The 26,252-nt window shown below is 52.3% G+C and overlaps 1 protein-coding gene across 1 annotated transcript; it reads right to left on the bottom strand.

Moving 5' to 3' along the window:
* Positions 1-1,247: 1,247 nt before the first annotated feature.
* On the bottom strand, positions 1,248-24,340 carry MCM2 (minichromosome maintenance complex component 2). The gene is made up of 16 exons (XM_004442434.3): positions 24,247-24,340; positions 23,009-23,241; positions 18,582-18,757; positions 18,185-18,445; positions 16,974-17,193; positions 16,463-16,670; positions 14,347-14,481; positions 13,827-14,018; positions 7,373-7,466; positions 6,106-6,356; positions 5,837-5,963; positions 5,115-5,227; positions 3,967-4,215; positions 2,986-3,168; positions 2,578-2,733; positions 1,248-2,126 (listed from the first exon to the last, which is right to left on the bottom strand). Exons 1-16 carry the CDS (start codon positions 24,250-24,252, stop codon positions 2,016-2,018), a joined length of 2,715 nt encoding a protein of 904 aa, XP_004442491.1. The 5' UTR covers positions 24,253-24,340; the 3' UTR covers positions 1,248-2,015.
* Between the last annotated feature and the right edge of the window lie 1,912 nt (positions 24,341-26,252).

Raw genomic sequence — 26,252 nt, 5'->3', positions numbered from 1 at the left:
CTTAATCTGGCTGTTCCTTTGTATCCGTTAATATATCCTTTGTAATACATCAGTAATAGTAAGTGACCTCTTTCCCTGGGTTCTGTGAGCCAGATAGCAAATTATCAAACCTGAGGAGGGGGTCATAGGAACCTCTGATTTGTAGCCAAGTCAGATGGAAGTGTGGGTAACCTGGGGACCCACTACTCGTGACTGGTGTCTGAAGCAGGAGCAGTGTTGTGTGACTGAGCCCTTAACCTTTGGGGTCTGCGCTAACTCCAGGTAACCACCGTGGCAGAGCTAAGTTAAACCGCAGGACATTGTCTGTCCGTAGAGAATGAAATCACTTGATGTGGAAAACCCACACATCTGGTGTCAGAAGTGTCCTGTGTGTAGAAGTAAAAGTTTTCCTTGCAAGTCTGCAAAACCTACCTGGTCTGGTTACTCTGCCCTCGGCTCTTGCCACCCCCCACCCCAACCCATGCTTCAGCCACACTCACTCTTTCCTTGTTGCCGGCTCCTTCCCATTCTTCCTTGTAAAGAGCTCACCTTTAATGCCCCAGTTCAGTCCCAGTACTTGATTGCTTCCTCTTAGCTCTCCCTTCCCTTTCCTGCTGGAATCTTATCCCCACACCCCCATCCCCCACCTCCCCAACCCCACCAGGCAGAGATCACATCTGATTTGTTCCTGTCAGGGTCTGCAGCTTATCAGACTCTCAAGGATTTGTAAAAGGAACTGAATGAGGGAATCAGACATCCTAGTTTCATCAGATATCTGCAGGGCTGTCACAGGAAGCACACATCTTGGAAAGTTCCAGAAGGGAAAACTTGGACAAGAGAGAAGATGCAAGGAGACATTTCTGCTAAATCTCAGGAAAGAAACACTAAGAATTGTAGATGTCCACCCATCCCCAAGGCAGCTGATCAAAGCTTTGCATTTCCAGGTAGAGGCTGGATGGCAATGCTGGAAAGATGAACAGTGTTGCTCCATTTGGAGGCAGGGCCAGATTACTTCCAGCCCCTCCTGGTGTACAAGTGTGTCTATGGTACCCATGGATTCCACACAGGGATCAAACAGACAGCAACTGCTAACTGAATTCCCTAGGGAGAGTCACTGTTTTTTTGCTTTCTCCACATCCACAAATAAAACAGCTCTTCTAGCCTGATGTACCTCCTACAGAACACCAAAGGCAGAGATAGAAGACGCCTTCAAGGGAAGTCCAGGAAAGCCTGAGTTATGATATTAACAGAATTGAGACCAAGAGATATTAGTATTTAGATTTTATTTTATTAAAAATTAACCACAGAAACAAAAATTAAATGTACAAACAATGAGGATGGGGAAATGGCTAGGTAGGAGAAAACAGATCAACATGGCAATGGTGATGGACAGTCCTGGCTAGGGGACAGTCCCTATTACCATACTGTTACCACACCAACCCCTCCAACCCCTCCCACCCGGGGGAAGCCAAGCCTGCTGCGCCACCACGAAGGGCAAAGGGGCTGTGCTGACAACTGTGCGCTCTTCTGTCCACAGAGTGGAGAAAACCTGCAGGACAGAGTTCAGAAAAACACTAAAAATAACTCCAACTTGCTCTTTGGCCAATGTGACAGAAGCTGCCAGGTCACGGAAGCCATGACAAGAGGGCTACAGTGTTCATAACACCCTGTTGTGCTCAGTCACCTAAAACAGACCGCACGCATCCTGAACACAAGTGACCCTAATCCAAGGAACTGAGTGGAGGCAGACCTCCTGGAGGTGATGGGCTGTTGGGCAGTTGAAAAAGAAACCCTGGCAAAGCATGCCCACCCCCGGCAGTGACAGAAGCAGAAAGTGGAACCAAAGAAATAAACACCATCATTCCCAGCCACAGCCTGAGCCCAGGAGACTGGAGAAAGTCAGACAGTGCAGCTGCAAGCCCCGGCCCACCACACTTTGGGTCCCTCAGGGGTTTGGTTTTGTGTCCGTGAAGCAGAGTGGAGTGAGCACTGGGTCTGACTTCCCAGCCAGCATCCCAGAGCGCTACTGTGGATGCTCAGAACTGCTGCAGGATCATCTTCCGTTTCAGGTCATGGCTGAACTTGTTCATCCTAAAGAGCTCACTGTCATAAAAAGCGGAGAGGCTGTGGATGTTGATCTGACGAGCCTAAGAGGAAGAAACATCAAGTGAACCGTGAGAAGGAGCTCCAGCACACCCACACTGCACCTTCTAAGGCCTCTTCATGCAGGCAGGGTGAGTCACATCTCCATTACATGGGAAACAGCAAACGGTCAGAGGCTGACTCAGGAAGGGTCTGGAGCTAAACACAGGGCTTGACATCCTGGCTCCGCCCACTGCCCGTGAACTTGCACAAGCTCCTTGGTTGTCCTGTGCCTGTCTCCCCTGCAGGATGGATGAAAACAACAGGACTACCTCGTTCGCTGCTATTAAGATTCAGGTGCACGGAACGGTGCTGAGCACGTTATAAACACCCAATAAGTGGCTCTCATCCAAGGCCCATCCACTTAATGACAGAACAAGTACTTTTTCCCCTCAAAGATGACTGACGGCCCCCCAGGAAGCAAACCCCACCCCCCCCTCCCATCCATGCCCATACCTTGTCCACCAAGTCCTTCTCAGGCACTTCAATAGTGTCCTGCTGGGCCCCAAAGCGGTTGCGTTGATATGTCACCTGCTCTGCCACTAACTGCTTCAGTATAAAGAGCAACAGCTCATTGTTATCACGGCGGAATGAAAGGTAGCGGGCGAAAGTCTGTGTGAGAGAAGAGCCAAGGTCAACACCGCTCCCTACCAGGCCTGTCAGAGTGACTACAGGATGACCAGTTGACCAGTCCCCACTCCTGCCACGCTCCCTTCAGCACCCGATCAAGGAGCCACTGCAGCCAGGTAGGACGGCAGAGCCCGGGGTCCGGCCCGAGCCTCGAGATGCCCATCTGTGGCCTTCTGTGCTGAGCTGGCCCTTCAGGCCGTGCTCCAACGGGCCCCACACCCCGCTCACACCCACCTTCCGCATGCTGCGCATGACGCTGAACTTCTGCGTGTCGATGAAGCTCTCCAGCATCACACGGATGGCCATGTTGACGTCGTCCTCCATCACGTAGTCCCGCAAGTGGATGCGCGCGTGGGCCTCTGCCATGCGGATCATGGACTCGATGTGCCGCACCGTGATGGGGATGCTGCCTGTTGCCTGGGGAAAAGGACAGTGTCAGGTCTTCTCAGGCAGAAGAGAGAGAGGCAAGGAAAATGGAGACGCAGCACTGCTGGCGGCCCGTACCCAGAGGGCTCATCTAACAGTCCTGTGGCAGAAGTGCTCCCCAGAGCCACCAGGTGAACACACACTTTCGCTTCCTTCTCGAAGTGTGACGGTGCCGGGTGGATGCCGAATGCTCATGCTTGCCACTATTATGCCTGCACATTCTGCTCCAACCAGCTCACTCGTATGCACCCGAGTCCATTATATCTGTGGCCAGCTGTACTTGTTACTGTCATGTACTAAGTACTGCACAGTCCAGTGCAACATAACTGAGAAAATAAAGCTGTTTTTATGAAAACTAAGTTGAATGCTCTCAAAAAGACTTGATAAAGTTAAAAGGTAAAAGAAAAGAAACTGCTCTCTTGATTAGTTGGGAGAGATGGACCAATCTACGAGAATTCTGCATTTCAATTGTTTGCAAACTGCCTTTAAATTCTTGCTCTGCTATGAAAGAACTGAAACTAGTTCACACCACATGTTCATCTGGGTGAGATTCATGCAAAGTCAACATGGAACTTAATCAGTGGCCAAAAATGAAAAGATCCTGGCCCTATACTAAGATAGACAAATGCATGCACATTTAAGTTCCCTCTAAAACAAAATGGTTAAGGTATGTAAAGTTTCATGTTTTTAAGGCCTTGCTGTGCTCGCACTTTCTGAATTAACTGACCACACAGATGCTTCCCTCTCTGCGCCCCGCCTCGCCCTCCTGGCTCCAGCCTGGGCCCTCACCATGGACTCTTTCCTCAGGTCACTGTACATCTTGGCCACCTTGTCCTGGTCCATCTGGTTGAGCTTTGGGTGGACCTTCTCCTTAGCGTAGATGATGTACTTCTTCAGGACCTCCTGGGGCAGGGGCTCCACACCGTATGTGTTGGGCATGGCGGGCTCCAGGGTGCCGCTGCCCAGCCCCTCCTCCTCCTTGTTGCTGGGGTGGTGTCTGACGTGGCTGCCGACCACAAAGCGGGCCAGCATCTCATCCTAAGACGAGACGGGAGAGGGCAGGCAGCAGGGTGAGTCTGGTGAGCTGGCCAGAGTAAGTCAGCACACTGGAAGAAGTGAAGGCTGTGAGTACTATGAGAACGACGTTGTCTCAACAACACGCACCCTGTGCCTGCCATGTGCCAGGAGACAGCAGCAACCCTGACAACCCTCACAGGGCTCTCCTCCCAGCAAGGGGAGGGGAGATGCACAGGTGTTACAAAGAAACGTGGAACGTAACATACGCTAAGAAGAAAAACACGGCAGTGGGGTCGAGGGCCCAAGGCTCCTCCAGCTGAGGCTGCCAGAACACCTCAGACACGCGACAATCAGGAGTGCAGCGTTCCAGGAAGAGAAAGAGCGAGACTCAAGACCGAGGCCTGGCATCTGAGAGAGAGAGAGAGGGTGGCGTGGATCAAGTGAAGGGAGCAAGGAGACGGGTGGCAGCAACGGTGGATCTTCTGCTGGTTACAGTGGAAAGCTGCCAGCAGGTTTTTAAGGTGAGGCACGATCTGACTCATGCTTTCGAGGTGGTCTGGCTTCTAACTGGAGAAGGTCTAAATGGGCGAGAGTGGAAGCCAGGAGACCAATCTGACCCACAGTACCTCGGGGCAGAGCAAGAGAAGCTGGGTCTCGGGTTGTAGCAGAGAAGCGGCAAGAAGCGGGTGGACTCAGGACCTGCTGGCAGAGTGTGGATTATGTTGGGTGGGTGGGTGGCTGGGGAGGGGCCAGTGAAGGAAAGAGAAATCAAGGATGACTTCTGGACACTAGAACTAGAGTGGAAACCACACCGTGGTGCATGCGGAGCCCCGTTCCCTGTGCCTGGCACACCACAGGCCTGAGCTCACTCGAGGTCCCCGGGACTTACTGCACAGAACCCAGGACATGGGGCTGTGTACCTGGACTGGGTCCACTGTGTCCCTCACCACACACAGGACATCGAAGCGAGAAATGATGGGCTCCGTGAGGTCCACGTTTTCTGAGAAGGTCAGCGAGGGGTCGTAGCGGCCTCCTGTGAGACAAAGGCACCTCACAGTCAGGGCCCACACTCCCCCAGATCCTCTCTTCTTCTTAACCATAGAAAGTGCATTCCAACCCCAAGTTGCTTTAGTGACAGAAGGGGAAGAACACTTTGGAAGAGAACTCAGAAGACGGAGACTCAGAGCCCGCTGTCTGTCAGGCATGCCGGACAAGACAAGAGCTTTCCTCCAAGCAGCTGCCTGAAGCAGCCGTGAGACAGAAGGGCTGGACTGTCGCCCAGCGAGGGAAAACACGAACGGGATGGGTGAGCGCCTGGGCTCTCTAAGCACTTGCTGCGGGACCAACACTGATGCTGCCTTAGACAGTGCACAGATTCTTCTCCCGTCTCTGAGAAGAGCTGCCAAGGGTGGTTCTGAGGACACGGCTCAACAAAACCCAGGTGTCCCGAGTCCCACTTCCACCCCTCTCTCTGGCAGGAAATGCAAAAGAGAGGAGTGCTTTCTGTTGCTCGACTCTTTCCTCATCTGCGCCTGGCGAGGGGCGCCATGGCTCCTGATTCCCGAAGGTAGTGTCCATCTCTCTGGGTCTGTCTCCCTTTGGCAGGCCCCGAGCCCCCTGCTGGCCATCGTGCCTAATGTACCTATGGGGTTGGCTGCGGCGATGACGGTGCAGCGGGCCTGCAGGGAGGTGACGATGCCGGCTTTTGAGATAGAGATGCTCTGCTGCTCCATGGCCTCATGGATGCTTGTTCTGTCCTGGTCGTTCATCTGCAAGAGATTCAAATGCGTGACTCTGCCCCTACCACTGTCTTAGAATGAGGCCCCAACACTCCCCATGACCACTTGCTCCCCCACTGAGGCCTAAGCCTACACACCCGGAATCCCATCACTATGCGGCCCATGGACCCACCTTGTCAAATTCATCGATGAGACACACCCCTCGGTCAGCCAGAACCAGGGCTCCAGCCTCTAAGGTCCATTCCCTGCTGACGGGGTGCCGCTGGACATACGCTGTGAGGCCCACAGCTGACGCCCCCTGGCCAGTGGTGAAGATGGCTCGGCTAGACACTTTCTCAATATATTTGAGGAACTGGGACTTGGCTGTGCCAGGGTCTCCACACAAGAGCACGTTGATGTCGCCTCGCACCTTGTGCTTGCCACCTGGAGGAGACAGGGATGGGAGCAGAGGGAGTGGGACAAGAGGGAGGCAAGGGGTACAGGGCGCAGCTGGATTATCCCCAATTTCCTCTGCTTATTATGAACGGCAAAAAAATATTCTTTCTAGGAAGGGATGTAACACCCTAGGATCAGCTATCCCACTTCTGAACAGCGAACCCAGAGATATACAAGGAAGAGTGTATAAAGATGTTCTTTGTAAATGTAAAAAACTAGGAACAATGTACATGTTCTCCAACTAGAAGGAAAGCCAGATACACTCTGCCATATGGACCCTGATACAGTGACTTAAAGAATGGACTTGTTCTGTATGCACCAATACAAAAAGATGCCCAAGACGTACTGATGAGTGAGAAAAAGCAGGCTGGCTATTTTATGCGTGGTCACTTACACACAGGTACAGGAAGCCCTGCGTTTTCTGTACAAGTACACGTGTAAGTCTATGGGAACGTCCACAGTCTGCTCGTCTACCCACCACCGTGGTCAGAGGGGTAACCTACAGGGAGTTGACTAGGAGTAGAAAGGGTGGTCACTGGTGACTTTAGCCTTTCTGTGACTACGAACGACTTTAGAAGAGGATGTAGGGCCGGCCCTGTGGCTTGGTGGTTAAGTGCGCGCGCTGCGATGCTGGTGGCCCGGGTTCGGATCCCGGGTGCGCATCGAGGCACCACTTCTCCGTTCATCCTGAGGCCGAGTCCCGCATACAGCAACTAGAAGGATGTGCAGCTACGACATACAACTATCCACTGCGGCTTTGGGGGGAAAAAATAAAATAAATAAAATCTTTAAAAAAAAAAAAAAAAAAAAAGAAGAGGATGTAATATGAATATATAGTCATATATTCTTTTTATAGTTAAAACTGCCTAAGAGGCCACAGCCGTGGGCTATACTCTCCCTATGATGACCAAGCCACACATGGTCTGGCCATGTGTTCACATGTTCTTTCTCCCCAGGTGTCTGGACTTTAAAAGCAGAGTCCCACCTTGTCTGGGGCTGCTCACCTGGGTTTTTGGGCTCCCCTCCAAACAGAGCCAGTGCCAGGCCTCTCTTGATGTCTTCGTGCCCATAGATGGAAGGAGCAATACTGGCAAAGATCTGAAAGAAGGCAGAAGAGCCAATGGGAACAGGACCCTCTGCTCTCGAGTCTGGGCCAACCTGACCACACACAGCAGGTCACCCACGTGCTCCCAACTCAGGGACCCGGGACATCTCCAGCCCCACAGCACCCACTCCACGGCTGCCACAGTTCTACCAGGCCCCGCATCAAGCCCTGCCCTCTGACTCTGGGCCGTGTAATTAGTTGGCTCTTCCTGAGAATCACAGAACTTTAGAGCTTAACAGAACCTTGGTCCTACCCCTTTATTTTGTCCTATTTCAAAGGACTACCTCAAGGTTGCAGACCAACAGCAGAAAGGAGACAAAACGCAGGCCTGGGAGACAGGGCAGTGTGTGAGGAGAGGGTGGGCTTTGACAACACAGATGCAGGAAGGCCCCTCACACTGGCTCTGTGGCCTTGAGCCTTAGTTTCCTCAAATGGAAAAGAAAGATAACACCACCCACTTCAGGAGTATGTGAGGTCTAAGTGAGGTGTTTACACAAGCCCGGCTCCTGGCCCAGCTGTGATAAATATGATAAACACGGACAGCCTGGGAGATGTGTCTACCAGGAGGTCATTTCAACCGCTGAGTCATTGAAACATTTCTCCATTTCTGTGTGTGTGAGTGAGAGGGAGAATCTCTCAAAATCTGGACGAATTTTAAAGATAAAACCAGAGACATGAAAGAAATGTCCTGCTGGCAGGAAGCAGCTCCCCCTACCTGCGGCAGGCAGGTGCACTTTTACTGTTCTCAACCTCTCTGCCCTCTGTGCGGAAGGGCTCTGTAGAAGCACTGCACCCACACACTTCCCTCCTTACAGGTCAGGCCGAGGCGGCTTGGATAGCACCAGGCCACCGGGGTAAGGGGGCACCGAAGCAGGAAAATTGGGGCTGAGAGTGGTGAAGGAGACCCACCCGAATGCAGCTTGATCCGCTGTCCTGTCTGCACCACCAGCTGGGGGCAGAGTTGCTCCCTCTGGGTTCCCTGTGAGCGTGTAGATGGGAGAAATCTAATTCTTACACCTGGGGCCGGGGCCGCGGGTCAGCAGTTTATCCTGGGCATGGCCACTCTCCACAGCCGCCAGAGGGCAGTGTGACCAGCAGGTGCTTCTGGAAATGATCCCAGTACCAAGGGCACGGTGCCATTATTTTATGTAATACGTTAGGAGTGGAGGTCACTTTCCACAACATCACACCTTTGCTGATTCTTTCCTTGGCCCTAAAATTTACTGCAAAGCCCACACAAGGAGAGGCAGTACAGCACTGAACAGCTAACAGTGGTCCCAGCCCAGAGCACCTGAGTCTGACGTCTCTAGACACTATTTCCCACTGAAAGGAAATAATAGTTCCCACGGGGCTTTTTGAAGAAATAGCCAATTCCAGGTCTGGGGCAGGAAATGTGCAAGAGGAGCTTGCAATACCTTACACTAGAAAGCAAGAAAGCTATCGGAGGACGGGTCATGTCAAGAAGACTCAGGAGCCAACGTGAATAGCTTCACACTGGCAAAAAAAAAGTGGGGCACCAAGCACCACCCGGATGGGAACTGCGGTGCTGAAACCTCAAGAATGTCTAAGTCCATTAACTGTAACGATATTCAGTGGTCACCTTGGAAGGTGAACCGTTCATTACTTTGAAAACTGGTAAATAAAGGAAAATAAGCAGCATTATCCCTCTTCTCCTAGAGGAGCTCTACCTAGAGGTGGTCAAATAGTTAACGAAGAGAAGTTTATCTATATAGAAGCATTCTGGCAAATAAAAGAAGGATTTGGAATTAGAAGATCGTCATTTGGCAACCCCAATGAACGAATGGATTCAACTAAAGATCATCAATGGCGGCTCACATCACAGAGACAAGCCGACGTGATGTACCTCCTGGTCGAAGTGCACCTCTGAGGAGTCTGTGTGACCCCCACCCAAAAAGAAAAAAAGAATCAAAGTGGAGTCTGATTAAGCCTCTGTATCTGAATGCCAATTTACAGAAAACAGCTAACAAAGGAATATACTCAACAAGGACATAACTGGCAACATCTAGACTGTGGGAAACTCAACAGGACAGTTTGTTCCACAAAAAATTCCAAGAAAAAAAGAAGAGATGCTCAGGAGACCTAAAGATTACAAGGCTTAAGAGACAGAACAACGAATCACAATGCGTGGACCTTATCTGGATACTGACTCCAAGAAACTGCTTAAAAAAATAAGATGATCAGGGAAATGCACACACAAACCCAATAACTCATATTAAGGAACTGCGAATTATCTTAAGAGTGGCAGGGGCCAGCCCCGTGGCTTAGCAGTTAAGTGTGCGCGCTCTGCTACTGGCGGCCCGGGTTGGGATCCCGGGCACACACCGACGCACCGCTTCTCCGGACGCACCGCTTCTCTGGCCACGCTGAGGCCGCGTCCCACATACAGCAACTAGAAGGATGTGCAGCTATGACACACAACTATCTACTGGGGCTTTGGGGAGAAAAAGGAGGAGGATTGGCAATAGATGTTAGCTCAGGGCCAGTCTTCCTCAGCAAAAAGAGGAGGATTGGCAAGGATGCTAGCTCAGGGCTGATCTTCCTCACAAAAAAAAAAAAAGAAAAAAGAGTGGCAGCGGTACTGTAGTCAGGTTTAGTGCAAAGGGAGCCTTGCAGACATACACACTGATATAGGCACAGGCGACGTGCTGTGTCTGGAATGTGCTTCAACATAGCTGAGGGGGAGTGGGTGCGAGCACAAAGGAAACTAGACTGGCCCCGGCTCGGCGACTGGAAGCCGGGGAAGGGTCTACAGGGCTCATCACACCATTCCACGGGGATGTCTGAAAGTTCCTGTCATGAAAAGTTTTAAAACACGAGCCAGAACTTGTGCTAGGGTGGCCCACGGATTCACAGCAACCAAATAAACTCACAAATGCATCCTCCCAACTGTGCTAACTGTGAGGAGAGGGAGCAGAGTGCAGTCCCTGGGAGCAGGGACTCTGGAGCCAGACAGCCTTGGGTGGGAATCCTGGCCCTGCCACTTACCAGTGACATGACCATGGGCATCTTACTTAACCCCTTGTGCCTCAGGTTACTCATCAATAAAATGGGCACAGATGACACTGACAGCGTAGGGTTGTTCTTATCTGCAAATTGCCTAGACGGTGCCTAGCGGATACTAAGTGCTCAGTACATGGAACGATTCTTTTATTAAACTCTATCTGTGTTGGGAAACAACCCTCTGTGGGCCTCCCACCCTCCTCTACATCTTGTGGGCGTGCAGGACGGCCAGTCCCCGACCTCTTCACCCAAACTGTTTCTCAGGGCTGTTTCTGTAGCGAGCACCCTTACAGGATGAGGTAATGTCTCCCTAGGACCAAACGCGGCAGGCCTGCTTCCCCCAGCTATGCAAGGCAGCTTCCCAGGCTCAGTCCCGCCTCCCTGCAAATGAACCGCTGTGTCCAGGAGGGCGTCCAGGCAGGCCACCCCGGGGGACTGGAGGGCAAGGGAGCAACCACGTGATGCCTGCGGTGCTCACTGCACCCTGTCACTGAGCCAGTTACTCCGCTTGTAATAGCCAACGTAATGTCTGGTAGGAAGGGTACCCCCCAGACCATGACCCGGGGCTCCCATGAATTATCTCACTCACCCTCATAATCAGAAGCTCAGGCTCTAATTCTCTATGTGCACTTACCCCAGAGCCCCTCAGAACGCCCACCTATAACACGGGACAAGCCCCCACCTACATGGCTACTGTGAGCAGGGGCGATGCGTGGGAAACATCTAATGGAGGGGCTCCTCTGCCCAGTTTCTGTATAAAGACTCTAACTTCTGTAACAACTGTGATGATAACAGCCGGCTGCTGCGCACTCCACATGAGCTCAGGTATGGAACCTTCGTGACAGCCCTACAAGTAGACACTATTGTCACTTCATCCTTACAGATGGGCAGTTCATCTGATCATCCTAGGGATTTAGGCCCAAATTCAAACACGAAGTCTGGCTTCAGACTGCATGAGTCTCCTGTTAGTTCTTGAAAATCTAAGTGTTAGGCATGACATTTATCCCTTGCCTATTTCACCCTATCGGCGGCGGGCCCACAAAATCAAACGTCCACAGAAAGCAAGCAGGGTCACAAACTCGAGTTAGTGAGGCTGGAGAGAAGACAGCAGCGGGTGGACAGACAAGCTGCAGGGAGCGCACCCCACCTGCAGGGGCAGCTGCCACTCAGCCTCAGTCAGGTGTTGCTGCAGACACACAGACCAAGCACTGATGGATACCTGGGTTGTCAAAAACCCGGGAATCCAGATTTTTATGTGAAATCTCCTGATCCCTAAAAGATGATAACTAATTCAAAAAGAAAAAAGAAAAATCAGAACCACATACCAACTGAACAAAAGCTGTCAGCAGGCTGGATGTGGCCAGGGGCCACCAATTTGCTTACCTCTGCTTACATGGTTCAAATGAGCCCGATCCTTTTTGATCTTACCCGTCATCCCTTCAATTTGTCCCCAAAATTGCTGAGCGTGCCTTCTACGTCTCTGTGCAAGTCACTGGTAAAGATATCCACCGCAGCAGGAGACTAAAGAGGTGAGGCTGGTACAGATCGCCCCTCCCTGTTACTGCCCAGTCTTCCTTTCCCCACGGGGCTCAGAAAGGCATCATGCAGAGATGTCATCCTCTCCACACAGATGCCCTCTAGAGCCTTCTAAAGGACTTCACTTTAGAAGTCATCTTCTCCAACCCGAATGGGTCATCGCGTAAGCGTGCAGGAATAGAACTGAAATTGAGCATCAAGACCACGCTATTAGCACGTCTGCCTGGGGAAGTCAGCTAGGTGGACAAGAAGGGAGAAGGGCTCTCAAGGCAGACAAAAATACAGGTATCAAGGCTTGGGGGTGTGGCAGAGCCTTCCACGCCTGGGCAACTACAAGTCTGGGGCAGAAGGCACACACAGGGCAGCCTCGTCCAACTCCTTGTTTACAGTCCAGGCATGTCGTGTCCACTACACTCCAGGTTTCCCAGTCTCCTCAATCGACAGTGGGAGATCAGGGGCTAAAAACCGCAGTGGGAGAAAGAGGGCACTAGGAAAGAGCTCTGGAAGGACTCTCCTCCTTCAGCACGCCAGGTGCACGTGCAGACAAGCTGACGCGTGCAGAGGACACGGGCAGGGCCAAGTCCACTGAGAGACTGGCTGAAACACTCCGCTGATTCTGAAACTGTGTCCATCATATTAGCACTGATTTTCCTCTGGGAGTGGTAAGCATAGAAAAGTGGGGAAGCAAAGAATCATTGGTCACAGCTTTTTCCCCGTGTTACTGGTTTCATGAAAAGATCCTGTTTCTTTCCTATTATCAGGAAACCCAATAAAATATGAGCCCCCTGAGGGCAAGGACTGTGTCAGACTTCCCCCAGGATTCTAGAACGTGGCCCTAGAAGGTATTCAAGGACTGAGTGTGCGCTGGCAGAACTCAAGTTCTCGTCCTCCCAAGGCTGGGGACACACCCTCCTCCCCAGTGGGTACCCCAGATCCCGGCAGACCAAGAAAGGTGGCAAGACCGAGGTGACAGAGGTGAGCACATCAGACTTGGCCCTGCCCACAGGGAGTTCACAGACTGCAAAGGGAAGGATCCCATTCCCTAAACCAGCCAACTGGAACCTGAACTGATTCACCTGAACTGAGGGCCTTGCTCATCAGAACCAGAAGAGCAGAGGCCAAAGAGACAGCTACACTGCTCTGCATTAAAAACCAAACAGGAAGTGGAGAGCTGAGGAAGAAAAAGAACAGAAGGAGGAGAACCACGAGCTTGAGAAGGACACCGAGCGACCTAGGGGTTGGGTGGCACCTGACAGTAGAAATGGCAGAGGGCTTTCATGAATAGAAATTTAACATTCTAGTTGTGACTGTATGTCTGCAATGCCAACCCCATCTCCCCAGCCTTCAGTAAAAATGTCTACATAAAAATGCCACAGGGGTGTGGCGTTCCCCCTGGAGAAATGACTCCTGGTAGGAGACTGACACCAGGGGACACTCACAAGAAACGACTTCCTCCTACTGCTCGGCCTCCATTTCGGTTTGGAGCCTGGGCTTGATGTGATCTGATGACTCCTCACCACAGCCCTGTCCTAACTGGGTGCGGACACAGGCTCAGAGAGGGAGATCCCTGACACCCACGCTTATGCTCTTTCCCTGGAGCACGGGGCCCTGCGTCAAGGCAAGTTTACTGAGCTGAAGCAGGGAATTAACACAATAAGAAAGGAGCACAGTTTCCAAGACAGAGGAATCAAGACCGAGGTTCCAGGGGCAGCCTGGAGAAGGCAAGGCCTGGCAGCAAGCCCTGGATGCCCACAAGCCTCACAGAGCGCAGCAGCCCTGCCCGCACTTCCACCTGCCTTCTCCCCAATCTGCTGGTCCTTGGAGAGGCTGATGATCGTCTTCACATCTTCGTCGGTCAGTTCCCCCACAGCAACCTTGTTGTCCTTCTTGGCCACGTGGTTGGCTAAGATGACAGTGGCAAAGATGGGGAAGCCATTGGCAGTATTGAGGGAGCCATCGTAGTTGTTGTGGTAGATGCCAGTCAGCTCCTGGGGAGAGGGGACAGACCACGTGGTCAGAAGGGGCAGCCCTGGGGGTAGAAGTGGGGGCTGGGTCCACCTCCATACTGACTTCACCCAATTTCTTCTCCTCCAAGTCCTCCACGCCACAGACACTAAATGAGAAACTCAGCAAAACTACTCTGAGCCCCAGCACTCCAACTGGCCAACCTACTACAGGAGAAAAAGTTCTTCACCCAGTGACTCAAGACCCATCTCAGCTGACCCCCTGCTACCTTCAACCCTCTCCCCACCAGAAATGGCCACACTCATTTCCTCAGCAGCTTGGCTCCCTCCCGGCCCGCTGCTGGCCACTCACGATCTCATCTCCTGGCTTGCAGCTGTCCACCAGATCAGCGAGGAGGATGGCGTCCTTGGAGCGGGGCAGCCGGCCGGCCGCCACTTTCCCGGGACTCTCCTGAATGCGGATGCGCTGGTAGTTCTGATAGACGGTCTGTGAGATGAACAGAAGGTCACAGGGGCCCATCCCTGCATGGCAGAGACTTCTCACTCCTCCAGCACTGACTTATTATGCCACCTGACCTTGACTTCGGCCCCATGAGGAGGGAGGGCAGGCAGTATTATTGTTCCCGTCTACTAACTAGAAAATGGAGAGTCAATGACAGCAGGAGTGAGTCCACCGTGACCAGCACATCAGCAGATGGTTCCTGCTCCTACCACCACCCCTCTGGAGGCCTAGACAGCTGGATAGCCGAGCCCTTGTGTGTCTGGACGCCGGAGTCAGGCTGCCTAGGTTCAAATCCTGGCTCTGTGGCTTAAGCTATGTGATCCTGGGCAAGTGACTTCCCCTCTCTGTACCTTCTCTGCAGAGTGGGGACGCTAATACTGCAACTGCAATCTTACAGGAGGATTAAATCAAGTCATACACACACAGCATTTAAACCAATGCCCTACAAACAGCGAAGCACAGGAAGTGTGGGCTCTTGCTGTCAACTATCGGGTGCCAGCATCGTGCTGTGCAATTTAATGTCCGTTATCTCACTTACCGTCTAGAAAAGAGACCACATAAATCAGCAGTTAAAAGCGTGCACTCTGGGTCAAATGCCTTCGTTTTAATCCTTTGGGCTACTTTCGGGCTCGGTGACCAGAGAGTTTCTTCACTGGAAAAATGGGGTCAGTAATAGTACCTGCTTTAGGGGGTGTGATGAAGACTAATATATGACCCATCACCGGGCTCCTGGCGAGTACTCCAGGAACGTCAGCTATAACTGCTAACCCTCGCCCAGTTCTTCCTGCCTCAGGGTCCCTAGAAGCAGAGCCTGAGCCTGCTCCTCTCCTCCCAGGCAAGAACCTCTGGCGCAGGTGCACTCTGTGAAGGAGGGATGCTAGACAAGGAGGGAGACTCTGCGCAAAGGCACGGGCTCAGCAACGTCCCGCCTGCAGCTGTCCCTCCCCATGGCAAGACGCACTTGAACTTTTAAAGAGGTCCGTCTTTGGCCATGGGCTGCCACAAGTGTGGCCTCTCACATGCGCTCTGCTGCTGGCGGCCCGGGTTCGCATCCCGGGCGCGCACCAAGGCACCGCTTGTCAGGCCATGCTGTGGCGGTATCCCACATAAAGTGGAGGAAGATGGGCACGGATGTTAGCCCAGGGCCAGTCTTCCTCAGCAAAAAGAGGAGGACTGGCATGGATGTTAGCTCAGGGCCAATCTTCCTCACAAAAAAATAAAAATTAAAAAAAATAAAAATTAAAAAAAAGTGTGGCCTCCCAGCTGCTTCGTGGCAAGGCGGCTCCAGCTAGGCCCCTTCTCAGAAGCACAGAGCAGCGAGAAGTTAGCAGCCAACACACACAGCAGCCAAGAAAGAAAAGGGGGTCTGGGCGTCCACCACAGATACTGTGATGACCCCCACTTTACAGATGAGGTCATTCCAGTACACAGGCACATATGACTAGCCTGAGGTCTGAAAGCCCAGAGGCTTTCGGGAGCGTCTCCTGAATATGGCACAGTGGTGTCTAAGGTGGTCACCTAAGGAAGTGTCTAAGGGGCCCCCAACGAAAGGCCCTCAGAGAGGGAGGTACCAGACACGTCAGGAGGAAGTCGCGATGGGACTGCTGGCACCCACGGGAGTGACGGGCTGGAAAGCAGGTGTCCTGCTAAGAGGGCTAGTGGGAAAGAAGGGGGCCCAATTTTGCCAGATCTTCCCATTTTTCAAGAGAAGCCGTAAAATTCAATGTTTTAAACAAAATCATCTGATTTTTTAAATACTGGCTTGAATTCCTGAAAACATGGTGTGTGCCAAACGAAACGGGCTGGCCAGAAGACCCCATTAGCCCCAGGGTGTGGCCAACACACAACTCCATCATTGGAGTTGCCCAGGCTGGGCTTCCAAACAGCCTGAGAGATCAGCCCTGTGTATTCGGGACCCTCCAAGACAGGAAGGACAGCCGGCAGCAGGCGCTGTGTGCCCTCTCACCTCTTCCATGTTGACTTCAAAGGGGCCAGCTGACTGGCACTCGGGACAGGAGCCCGGCTTGACCTCCTGGTTCTGGGACTGACAGAAAGGCCCTAGCACGAAGCTACACTTGTTGCAGTTGTACTTGACCATGCTGAGCTGGGGAAGGACACCTGTGCAGCTGGTCACCACCCCGCTGGTGCGGATCAGCTGGTTCAGATGCAGCTGCCTGAGGAGATAAGAGGGCATATCAGAGGCCTGGGGCCCCGACGCTTGACCCATGCCCTCCAGAGAGGCCAGGGCTACACATGAGGGTGTTCCAACACAAGATCCCAAAAATCTGGGGCCTGGCCGCCACCACATCCATCACACAGCAGCCCTGTCAAGCCAGAACTCACGGGCTGAGGGCTCTCCTTGGCTGCAGCCAGCCACCCCACACCACCACCGCCCTGTTAGAGCTCTCTGGAATGAGGCCTGAGCCACGAGGTGCCAAGGACCCAGACGCTTGACTCCCGCCCTGCCCTCAGCTCACCTCAGCGAGCGCAGTTCCTCCACTAGAGGCAGATGGGAGATGCGCACGTGGATGTGGCTGGCTATGCGGTCGTACTTGGGGTACATGGCCAGCACAACTTCCAGGGCAGCCTCATCGAAGATCTGCAGCAGCTCCGCCGGTGCCTCTGGCAGGAAGTAGGCCAGGACGTGCTCCCTGGCCGCCAGGTCCTCATAGTTCACCACCAGGCTCTCGCGGTTCTCTAGAGGCAGGTGAGGTGGGAAGAGAAACTAAGCATCAGGGGCCAGCCCCGTGGCGTAGCAGTTAAGTGCACATGCTCCGCTGCTGGCGGCCCGGGTTTGGATCCTGGGTGCGCACTGATGCACTGCTTGTCAGCCATGCTGTGGCAGCATCCCATATAAAGTAGAGGAAGATGGGCACGGATGTTAGCCCAGGGCCAGTCTTCCTCAGCAAAAAGAGGAGGCTTGGCATGGATGTTAGCTCAGGGCTGATCTTCCTCACAAACAAAAAATAAAACAAACAAAAAAAAGAAACTAAGCATCAAGCCTGGCAGGGGACAAAGGAGGCAATTTGTCTCCCTGTTGGAGGAGGAGCCTGCCTATCCAAATCCTTGACTTCAAGCCAGAACGCCCGGCTCTTGCTTCTAAGTCCAGCAGGCTTTAACCATGCGACTTAGATAAGTGAATATCCTAAGCCTCAACTTCCCAATCGGTGAAATGGGGATGTCACAAAGCAGACAAGGCTGCCGAGGGAGTTAAGTGAAATAGTATGTGCCAACTCCCCACAAGGGGCAAGAAGGAAACCTACGAATAAACTATGTCAAACATAAGACAAAGGGAATCGAGGGGACTGCAGGAAACCAAGATTTGCATGCCCCCTTTAAAATCCTTTCCTGTCAACAGAAATGTGCTGCTACTTTCTGATCAAAGTAGTAATCCAGATTTTTACAAAAAGTCTGCCAAAAGACACTTCTGTGGTCTAGAGGTGCTCCCTGCACAGTCAGCTGGAGCATCCTAGTGCAGACACTCAATACTTTTTGCTTTTGTCTGAAAGACATCTCAGGCTTCACATCTAGCTCCTGTCTAGCTACAGGCAATTCGCTTGATACTCCCTGCACCTCACGCTCTGTCAAATGTGCCGTTACAAAGCCAAAACAAACAACCCACAGGAGGATTGCGCAAGGCGGGCGGTGGTGAGCTGAGAGGCGGGGGGCGGATGTGCAGAGGGCGCACCTTTGCACATGTCACTGATGCGCTCCTTGAAGACGTTGTGGCCATGGCCGTCCACGTGGGTGCGCAGGAAGTTCTTGAAGCGGTGGTGGATCTCCAGCCGGGGGCCCGCCATGCTCACCCACTCGCGCACAGAGTGGCCCTTGAGGTCTTCCAGGTTCTCGATGCTCTCGATCATCTCCTCGTCCTCCTCGCCGTCCTCCGTGGCCCGCTCCACCTGGCGGCGCTTCCGGGTGGGGCGCTCCTCGTCCTCTTCATCGCTGTCTGGGGGCAAAGGGACACCCTCGAGTGAAGCCTTTCCAGCACCTTCTCTCCGCCTTCCCCAGCACTCCTTCTTCCCAGCTCCCCGAGGCTCCGGAAGCCAGATCAGCCCCTCAAGGGTGCAGACATCTCAACCTACCATACAGGAGCCCACGGCGCATGCGGCCCAGGCCCCGGCCAGCCTCCCGGTCGCGCTGCCGCATGACGCGCTCGGCCGCCTCTCTCTGACTGGCTGTCAGCTCCTCTACATCCTCGTCATCCAGGGCCAGTCCCTCGGCCTCGTAGGTGTCCAGCTCTGGGATGGCACGGTAGTCCCTGAGGGAGCCCCCAAATGGACCCTGTTAGTACCCAAAAACACCCACCCAGGAACTGGGCCTGCTCCAGAAGGCTCAGGAGCCCCAGCCCAGGCAGGCCCGCAGTGTCCAGGCCAGAAATACAAAAGCCTCAAAAAGGATCTCCAGTGGATAAACCAAGTGTGGTCTACTCATGCAATGGAATATTAGTCCTCAAAAGGAAAGAGAGTCTGACTCACGCTACAACATGGGTGAACCTCAAGGACACTGTGCTCAGTGACATAAGCTGGTCACAAAAGGACAAATACTGTATGACTCAGTTTGGGAAGATGAAAAGTTCTGGAACTAGATGGTGGTGATGGTCACACAACAACATGAATGTATTTGGTACTACTGAAGTGTGCACTTAAGGTTAAGACGGGAAATTTTATGTTATGTGTATTTTTCCACAATAAAAAAACGGGGGAGGGGATCTCAAGACAGCTTTGAACACCCAACAGGAATTGAGGGAACCACAAAACTGTCAGGCAGAAAGGCCTTCAGAGAGCCAACCCCAGCTCCCTCACAGGGCAGAAACTCTCCCTGCATCTTCCCCGTCTCAGACAACGCCGCCTCAACCCCCTGAGGTCCTGGGAAGGTCATCCACACATCAGCCACGCTGGCCTCTCTGAAACGCCTGCCCACCGGCTCCACCCTCTAAGCTACTCCGAGACCTTCAAGGACTCATTTTCCACAATGTCATCTAGCAGATAGCTGAAGGGGAATGACGCCTTAACAAGGAACCCACTGAGAGTAAAGCACTCTCCTCCCTGCAATTCTGGGAGGCAGACAAGGCTCTGTCTGACAGACGCAGAAACCAAGGATTAGAGGGGCGATGTGCTTTTTGCCAATGGGTCACTCAGAAGAGCCGGGTGTCGAAATATGGTTCAACCACAAATCATACACTCTTTGCCTGACACCACGCTGCCTCCCCAAGACAATCCTCTGAGTTTGCCCTTTTGTCAGGGTAAGTGGTGATTAAGGGAACTATAGTATTATTATTATTATTTTTTGCAGTGAACTCTGTCAGACTACACTTTCAGAACAAATAATGCTACACTGCTGATGCCAGAAACAGAAACCAAAGCCAGTAAATTTCTGGGCTGATCCAGTTCTGAATTCTTAAAAGTTCTCAGGGAAAAGATATCTGACTCTTCAAGAATTTTAAGTCAGATCCAGCAATTCCACTTCTGGGAATGTATGTGAAGGAAATGAAAACATTATGTCAAAAAGACATCTGCACCCCCATGATCATAGCAGCATTCTTCACAACAGCCAAGACATGGAAACAACCTAAGTGTCCATCGGTGGATGAATGGATAAAGAAGTTGTGGATATATATACAATGGAATATTATTCAGCCATGAAAAATAAGGAACTCCTGCCATTTGCTACAACATGGATGGGCCTTGAGGGCATTATGCTAAGTGAAATAAGTCAGACAGAGAAAGACAAGTACTGTATGATCTCAATTATATGTGCAATCTAAAGAACAAAAAACCAAACTCACAGAGAAAGAGATCAGCTTTGTGGTTACCAGAGGCAAGGGTGGGGGAAGGAGGCCCTGGATGAAGGAGGTCAAAAGGCACAAACTTCCAGTTATAAGACAAATTAAGTACTACAAATGTAATGTACAACATGACGACTATAGTTAGCACTGCTGTGTGTTAGATATGAAAGTCGCTGAGAGGAAATCCCGAGAGTTCTTATCACAAGGAAAAACACATATTTTTCTTTTACTTTTTTTTGTATTTATATGAAATATGGATGTGAACTAAATGTGGTAATCATGTCACAATATATGTAAGTCAAATCATTATGCTATACACCTTCAACTTATAGAGTGCTGTATGTCAACTACATCTCAATAAAAGTGGGGGAAGAAAAAGAATTTTAAGTCATATGAAATGCCCTCAGCGAAATTCGAATTGGTTTGTTAAAAAAACTGATAAATTTGATTTCATCAAAAGTAAAATTTTTTTTTTTTGTGAGATCAGCGCTGTGCTAACATCTGCCACTCCTCTTCTTTTTTTTTTTTTTTTTGCTGAGGAAGACTCACCCTGGGCTGACATCCGTGCCCATCTTCCTCCACTTTATATGGGACACCGCCACAGCATGGCTTGCCAAGCGGTGCGTCGGTGCGTGCCTGGGATCCGAACCAGCGAACCCGGGGCCACCGCAGAGGTGGAGCGCGTGCACTTAACCGCTTGCGCCACCAGGCCGGCCCCAAAAGTAAAAATTTTTGTGCGTCGAAAAATACACCATTAAAAAAGTAAAAAAGATGAGCCACAAACTGAGGAGAAAATATTTGCAAATCACCTATCTGATAAAGGACTTGTATCCAGAATAAATAAACTCTTACAACTCAATAATAAAAAGTCAAGCAACCCAATTATAAAATGGGCAAAGGATCTGAATAGACATTTCTCCAGAGAAGATATACAAATGGCCAATAAGTATATGAAAAGATGCTCCACATCATTAATCACTAGAGAAATGCAAATCAAAACCCCAATGAGACACCACCTCATACCCGTTAGGATAACTGTTATCAGAAACTAGAAAACAAGTGTTGGCAAGTATGTGGAGAAATTGGAACCCTCATACACCACTTGTAGGAATGTAAAATGGTGCAGCTGATTTGGAAAACACCCTGGCAGTTCCTCAAAAGATTAAAGAGAATTACCATATGATCCAGCAATTCCACTGCTAGGTACATGTCCATGAGAATTGAAAACATAACGTCCACAGAAAAACTTCATAGCAACATTATTCATAAGAGCCAAAAAGTGCAAAGAAACAAATGTCCACCAACTTATGAATAGATAAAAATGGCGTGTCCATACAATGGAATATTATTCAGCCACAAAAAGGATTGACTGAAGTACTGATAAAAGCTACAACACGGATGGACCTTGAAAACCACACTAAGTAAAAGAAGCCTGTCGCAAAAGGCCACATAGTATCAACTCCATTTGTATGAAATGGCCAGAATCGCAAATCTAAAATGACAGTAGATTATTGGTTGCCTAGGAGCTGGGACGGGAATGGGCATTAACTGTAAACAAGCACAAGAAATCTTACTGGGATGATAAAAATGTCTAAAACTGGATTGTGGTGATGGTTGCACAACTCAGGAAATTTACTAAAAAGCACTGAACTGTATTCTTACAAGGACTGAGTTTTATAATATAGAAATTACAGCTTAATAAAGTTGTTCTTAAAAAAGCCACAGAAACAAAATCCAATTGGGCCCAGCTCGCCCCCAGATACCTCTACCCAGAGGCCCCTGCAAAGAGCCTGTCCTTCTCTGGAGGGAGAAGCAAAGGGGAGTGGAAACAGAGGGCAGCTGGCAGGGGAGGGGCACCCTGCCTGAACAACTCCACAACGCACAACAGGGCTGGTTCTTCCAAAAACTCCTCATTCCTTCCACAGTCTGGCATGCGCTGCACACCCAGTCTCATCACTTGGGGTGGTGGTGCTTAAGGCAAAGATCCAAATGGTCCAGAGTGCCCCTGAAAGTCCCTCGGATGGCCCTGGACTGTGGGATGGCCTGTAAGTCCTCTCATGCACACCAAGTCTGGAACCCCAAGTCAGAGGACAGAAAGGCCCAAAAGGAGACTCTCCATGAGGCTCCTGGGCATTCCCACAATTCCACTACGAATGTAGCTGCCACATCCTGGTTGTAAACACACGGAAAGGCCGCAGCAGAGAGGTAACCCTGCTCACTTGCAGAGCTGACTCCACTATCTTAGCATTAAGTGTCGATATGTGTTAATATGCGTTTGTACGAAACTATCTAACACAGGGCCTGCTACGGATGAGGCACAACAAATGTTTGCTGGACTGAATCTAAATCTTGATTAATCACCCCTCCCCCAACTGTTTCTTTGCAGTTACAGAAAAACACTTGGCTGTCTGCTTCTTGTCCTTCCCGGCTGGTGTCCCTGACGCGCGCCCCTCTCCCCCAGATTAGGGACCCCTTGCACCCATCCCCTGGGGTGCCCTTCTCATGGAGTTAGGGCGTACCCAGGCCTCAGGGTCTAGTGTAAGTTAGACAACATCCGTCGCGGCTCCATGAAGCTGTCTCCCCCCAGACCCTGGACCAAGACTCGCTCAAGCGCAAGGAAGCTCTGATCCATCTGCTTCCTCAGCACCCAAAACAAGGTCGCCAGACACACAGCGGGCTCCCTGCAAAACTATCAGCTGAGTGCAGGGCCTTGAGTGAAAATACCTCTCCATGCCATCTCCAATAAGCTCCTCTCCATCCTCTTCCTCTTCCTCCAGGGGCCCGTCTGTGCCTAGTAGCCCCTCCGACTCATCCTCAAAGGGAGGAAGGTCCCGGCCAGGACTGGAGGTCAGGGCATCAGTGCGCCGGGAGCTTCGCCCAGGGCTGGAGGTGAGAGGATCATTGCTTCGCCGACGCCCAGCTGGGCTGGATGCCATGGTGAAGGACTCAGATGATTCCTGCAACAGGAGATGGAGGAGGTGAGGGCTGAGGTAGCTTTCTGTACTGTGGCCCTCCCCACCCGTAAGGCCTCCCTCTCCACAGCCACCCTGTCCGCCAACGCTCCAAACCCATTCCAGCCTCAAGACTTGCGCTTGCTGTTCCCTCTGCCTGGCAGGCTCTCCTCTGAGCTCTCTGAGCCAATGGCTTCTCCGCACAGGGGGACCAGCCCAAATAACACTTCCTCAAATGCTGTCACTCATATTACCCTGTTTTCTCCATGAGAAATCACTGAGGGTACATCATTTGTCTGTTTACCTGTATATCGTCTATTCCTCCCCTATAAGCATGCATTCTCACCCATTTGAGCACCTACAGTGTGCCAGGCACTGTGACTGGACACGGGCTACAAAAGCGACCAAAACATAAGAGGTCTGGAACTTACAGAATGGTGGAGCGGACAGATAGTAAACAAGACAAAGGGACAAAAAATGTTACAGTAAGTGCATGAAGACGCAGGACTTGTCTGTCTCGTATACACACAGCGCCGGGCATACAGAGAGCACCCAACAAGCATGTGCGGAGTGAATCAACGATAATGGCCGGGCGGGCTGGGCTCGGCCTAGGGAGTCCAGCGCTCCCAGGTTGGCGCGGGGGAGGCGGCATCACCAGGCAGACTGAAGCGGTGCGGGGCCCGCTGGTTTTGCAGGCCCCACACGAGGGGAGTAAAGGAGAGAAATCAGCTCCATATGGAGCCCAGGGACCCGACCTCGTCCGGAGCACCGATCCGGGGCGGCGCGAGGGCGAGAGAACCAAAAGCTCGCAGCCCCCGCACCCTTGTTCCCGGCGCGCGCTCTGCACCGCCTGCCCGCGCCCCAGGCCGCGCAGAGGCGCAGGCCGCGGGGACCACCCGCGCCCCCGGCCGGCGCAGACGTGCAGCGTCGCAGGGACCACCCGCCGGCCCCCACACCCGCGCCCCCCGCATGGCAGACACGCAGGCCCGCAGGGACCACCGGCGCGCTCACCGCCATCGCAGCGCCCCGAACCTCTCTGCTTCTCCAGCAACTACCAGTTTTCGCGCGAAAATTGGCCCACGTGACCCGGCCGAGCCCGGGAAGAGTCTGAAGGAATACGACGTCATGACGTCGGTGTCCCTTTGCGTCAAGCCGGCGCGCAGAGGGCGGGCCGGAGGGGGCTCCGCCCACGCCACCCCGCGGTCTCGCCCACGCTCCCCGAGGCGCACCCCCACGTGCTGGACGGCGGGCGGCCTGTGCTCTGCGCTGTCCTGACCAGGAAAGGTGTGGGAGCGGAAGCTGCGGGTTGGGGCAGCGAGGACCAGTCCCACCTGCTGTTTGCGTGACCTTGGTCACGGTATGGTTGTTTTACAGACGGCTGAGAGTCTTGTTTTCTGAGGTCGTCTTACTGTGTCATGAACGGACAGCCCCTTTCCACTTCCCTAAAAGCTCTCAGGCTGGACGCTTGGAGCACCAAAACGCTCTGAGATTGTAGGAGGCCACATGTGGTGTTCTACTAAATTGTCTTCACCGAGGGGAGCAGAGATGCAGGGAGGACACCAGATAGAAAGAACGTCGTCTGGAGTTCTGGTTAAAGAGCTTGTGATGCTCAGGAAGGGGCAAGGCTTGAGATCAGAGAGCCCAGGTCGCTTCAGATCTCCAAGTCTTTCTGGGGAGTTTTAGCTTTATCCTGAGGGCAGTGGAGAGGTGCAGAAAGATTTTAAGCAGGGTGAGAGGAGAGCCAGTGTGGGCTTTAGGAGAATTCCTCAGGCTGCCCCCGGTGGAGGTGGAGGTGGATTGCTGCGGGTCTTCCTAGTTACAGGCAGCTTGGGCTAGGGTGGGTTGCTCGGTGAGCAGGGCAGGGCTGGATCTCCGCCCTCTTCGCCTGGTGCTTTTGTGCGGTGAACAGGCATCTCTGGATAGACCCTGGGATAGGGGGAGGAGTGATGTTGAGGACTGGAAATATCCGAGAGATATTTAGGAGATATAGTCTATTGGCCTTGGGGATGGAGGACATTAAAAGGGAGGCAGCCAGGAGAACAGTAGGATTCTGGTTCAGGAGTCTAGGCAGATGATGGCACTACAGATGAGGAAGGCAAGAGGAAGACAAGAAAGTTTGGGGGGAAAGAGGGTGAGTTTGTTTCTGGCTGTGTTGAATGTGGCCCCTGAGTAGAGATGTCCAAGAGGCCAGAGATATCCTGGATGTTCAGGTCTGGGGCTCGAGAGGAAGTTTGGGCTGCAGCCGCCACTGGGGAGTGGCTGGCTAATCCAGAGAGCGAGTTCAGTGAGAAGAGAAGGCCTAGGCCTAGGACCCGGAAAACCCCAACAGTTAAGTGGCACCAACAAAGGATGCTGGGCAGGAGCTGGGATGCTGGGAGCTGCTGAGGGAGAAGCCAGAGCAGAGATTGTGGGTGGGGTTGTATTAATTAGCCATTGTCGCCTAGCAAATTATCCTGCAATCTAGCAGTTTCAAACCGTTACCATGTATTCTCTCCGTGTCTGTGGGTCCAGGATCCAGGCCTGGTTCAGGTGGGCGCCTCTGCCTCACTGTCTTGCACAGTGCTGCACTCAAGGTGCTGGCCCGGGCTGCAGGCCCATTTGAATGCTCAGCTCAAGGAGGACCTGCTTCCAAGCTCCCTCATGGGGCGGGATTCAGTTCCCCCCAGGCTGCTGGACAAGGACCGTTTCACACTGGCTCTTGGGTGGGGGTCTCCTCAGTTCCTTGTTATGTGGGCCTCGCCATAGCGCAGCTCACAACATGGCAGCTGGCTTTGCTCAGAGGAAGTGAATGAGGGTGAGAGAGGCCATACAAGCCAGAAGCCATGGGCCAGAAGTGACATCCCCTCACTTTTACCATCTTCTGTTTGTTAGAAGCAAGTCGCTAGGTCTAGCCCACATCAAGGGCAGGGGTTCATTGGGGGCCATCTCAGAGGCTGCCCACCAGGGTAGATGGGGTCAGCAGGTGACAAGCTGCCAAGAGGTCAAGTTTGGTAAGGACTAGGGGCCATTGGTGTCTC

This window comes from Ceratotherium simum, chromosome 5 (genome assembly GCF_057802395.1).
Source record: "Ceratotherium simum simum isolate JZ-2026a chromosome 5, ASM5780239v1, whole genome shotgun sequence".
Classification (NCBI taxonomy): Eukaryota; Metazoa; Chordata; class Mammalia; order Perissodactyla; family Rhinocerotidae; genus Ceratotherium; species Ceratotherium simum.
This window is presented reverse-complemented; position numbering and strand designations above follow the sequence as displayed.

Excerpts from the sequence above, each read along its gene's own strand:
- MCM2 (XM_004442434.3), bottom strand. Across the intron at positions 6,357-7,372 it reads AGGGGAGCCCAAAAACCCAG|GTGGCAAGCACAAGGTGCGA; the intron begins GTGAGCAGCCCC and ends TGTCTCCTCCAG. Across the intron at positions 2,734-2,985 it reads TCATGCGCAGCATGCGGAAG|ACTTTCGCCCGCTACCTTTC; the intron begins GTGGGTGTGAGC and ends TCTCTCACACAG.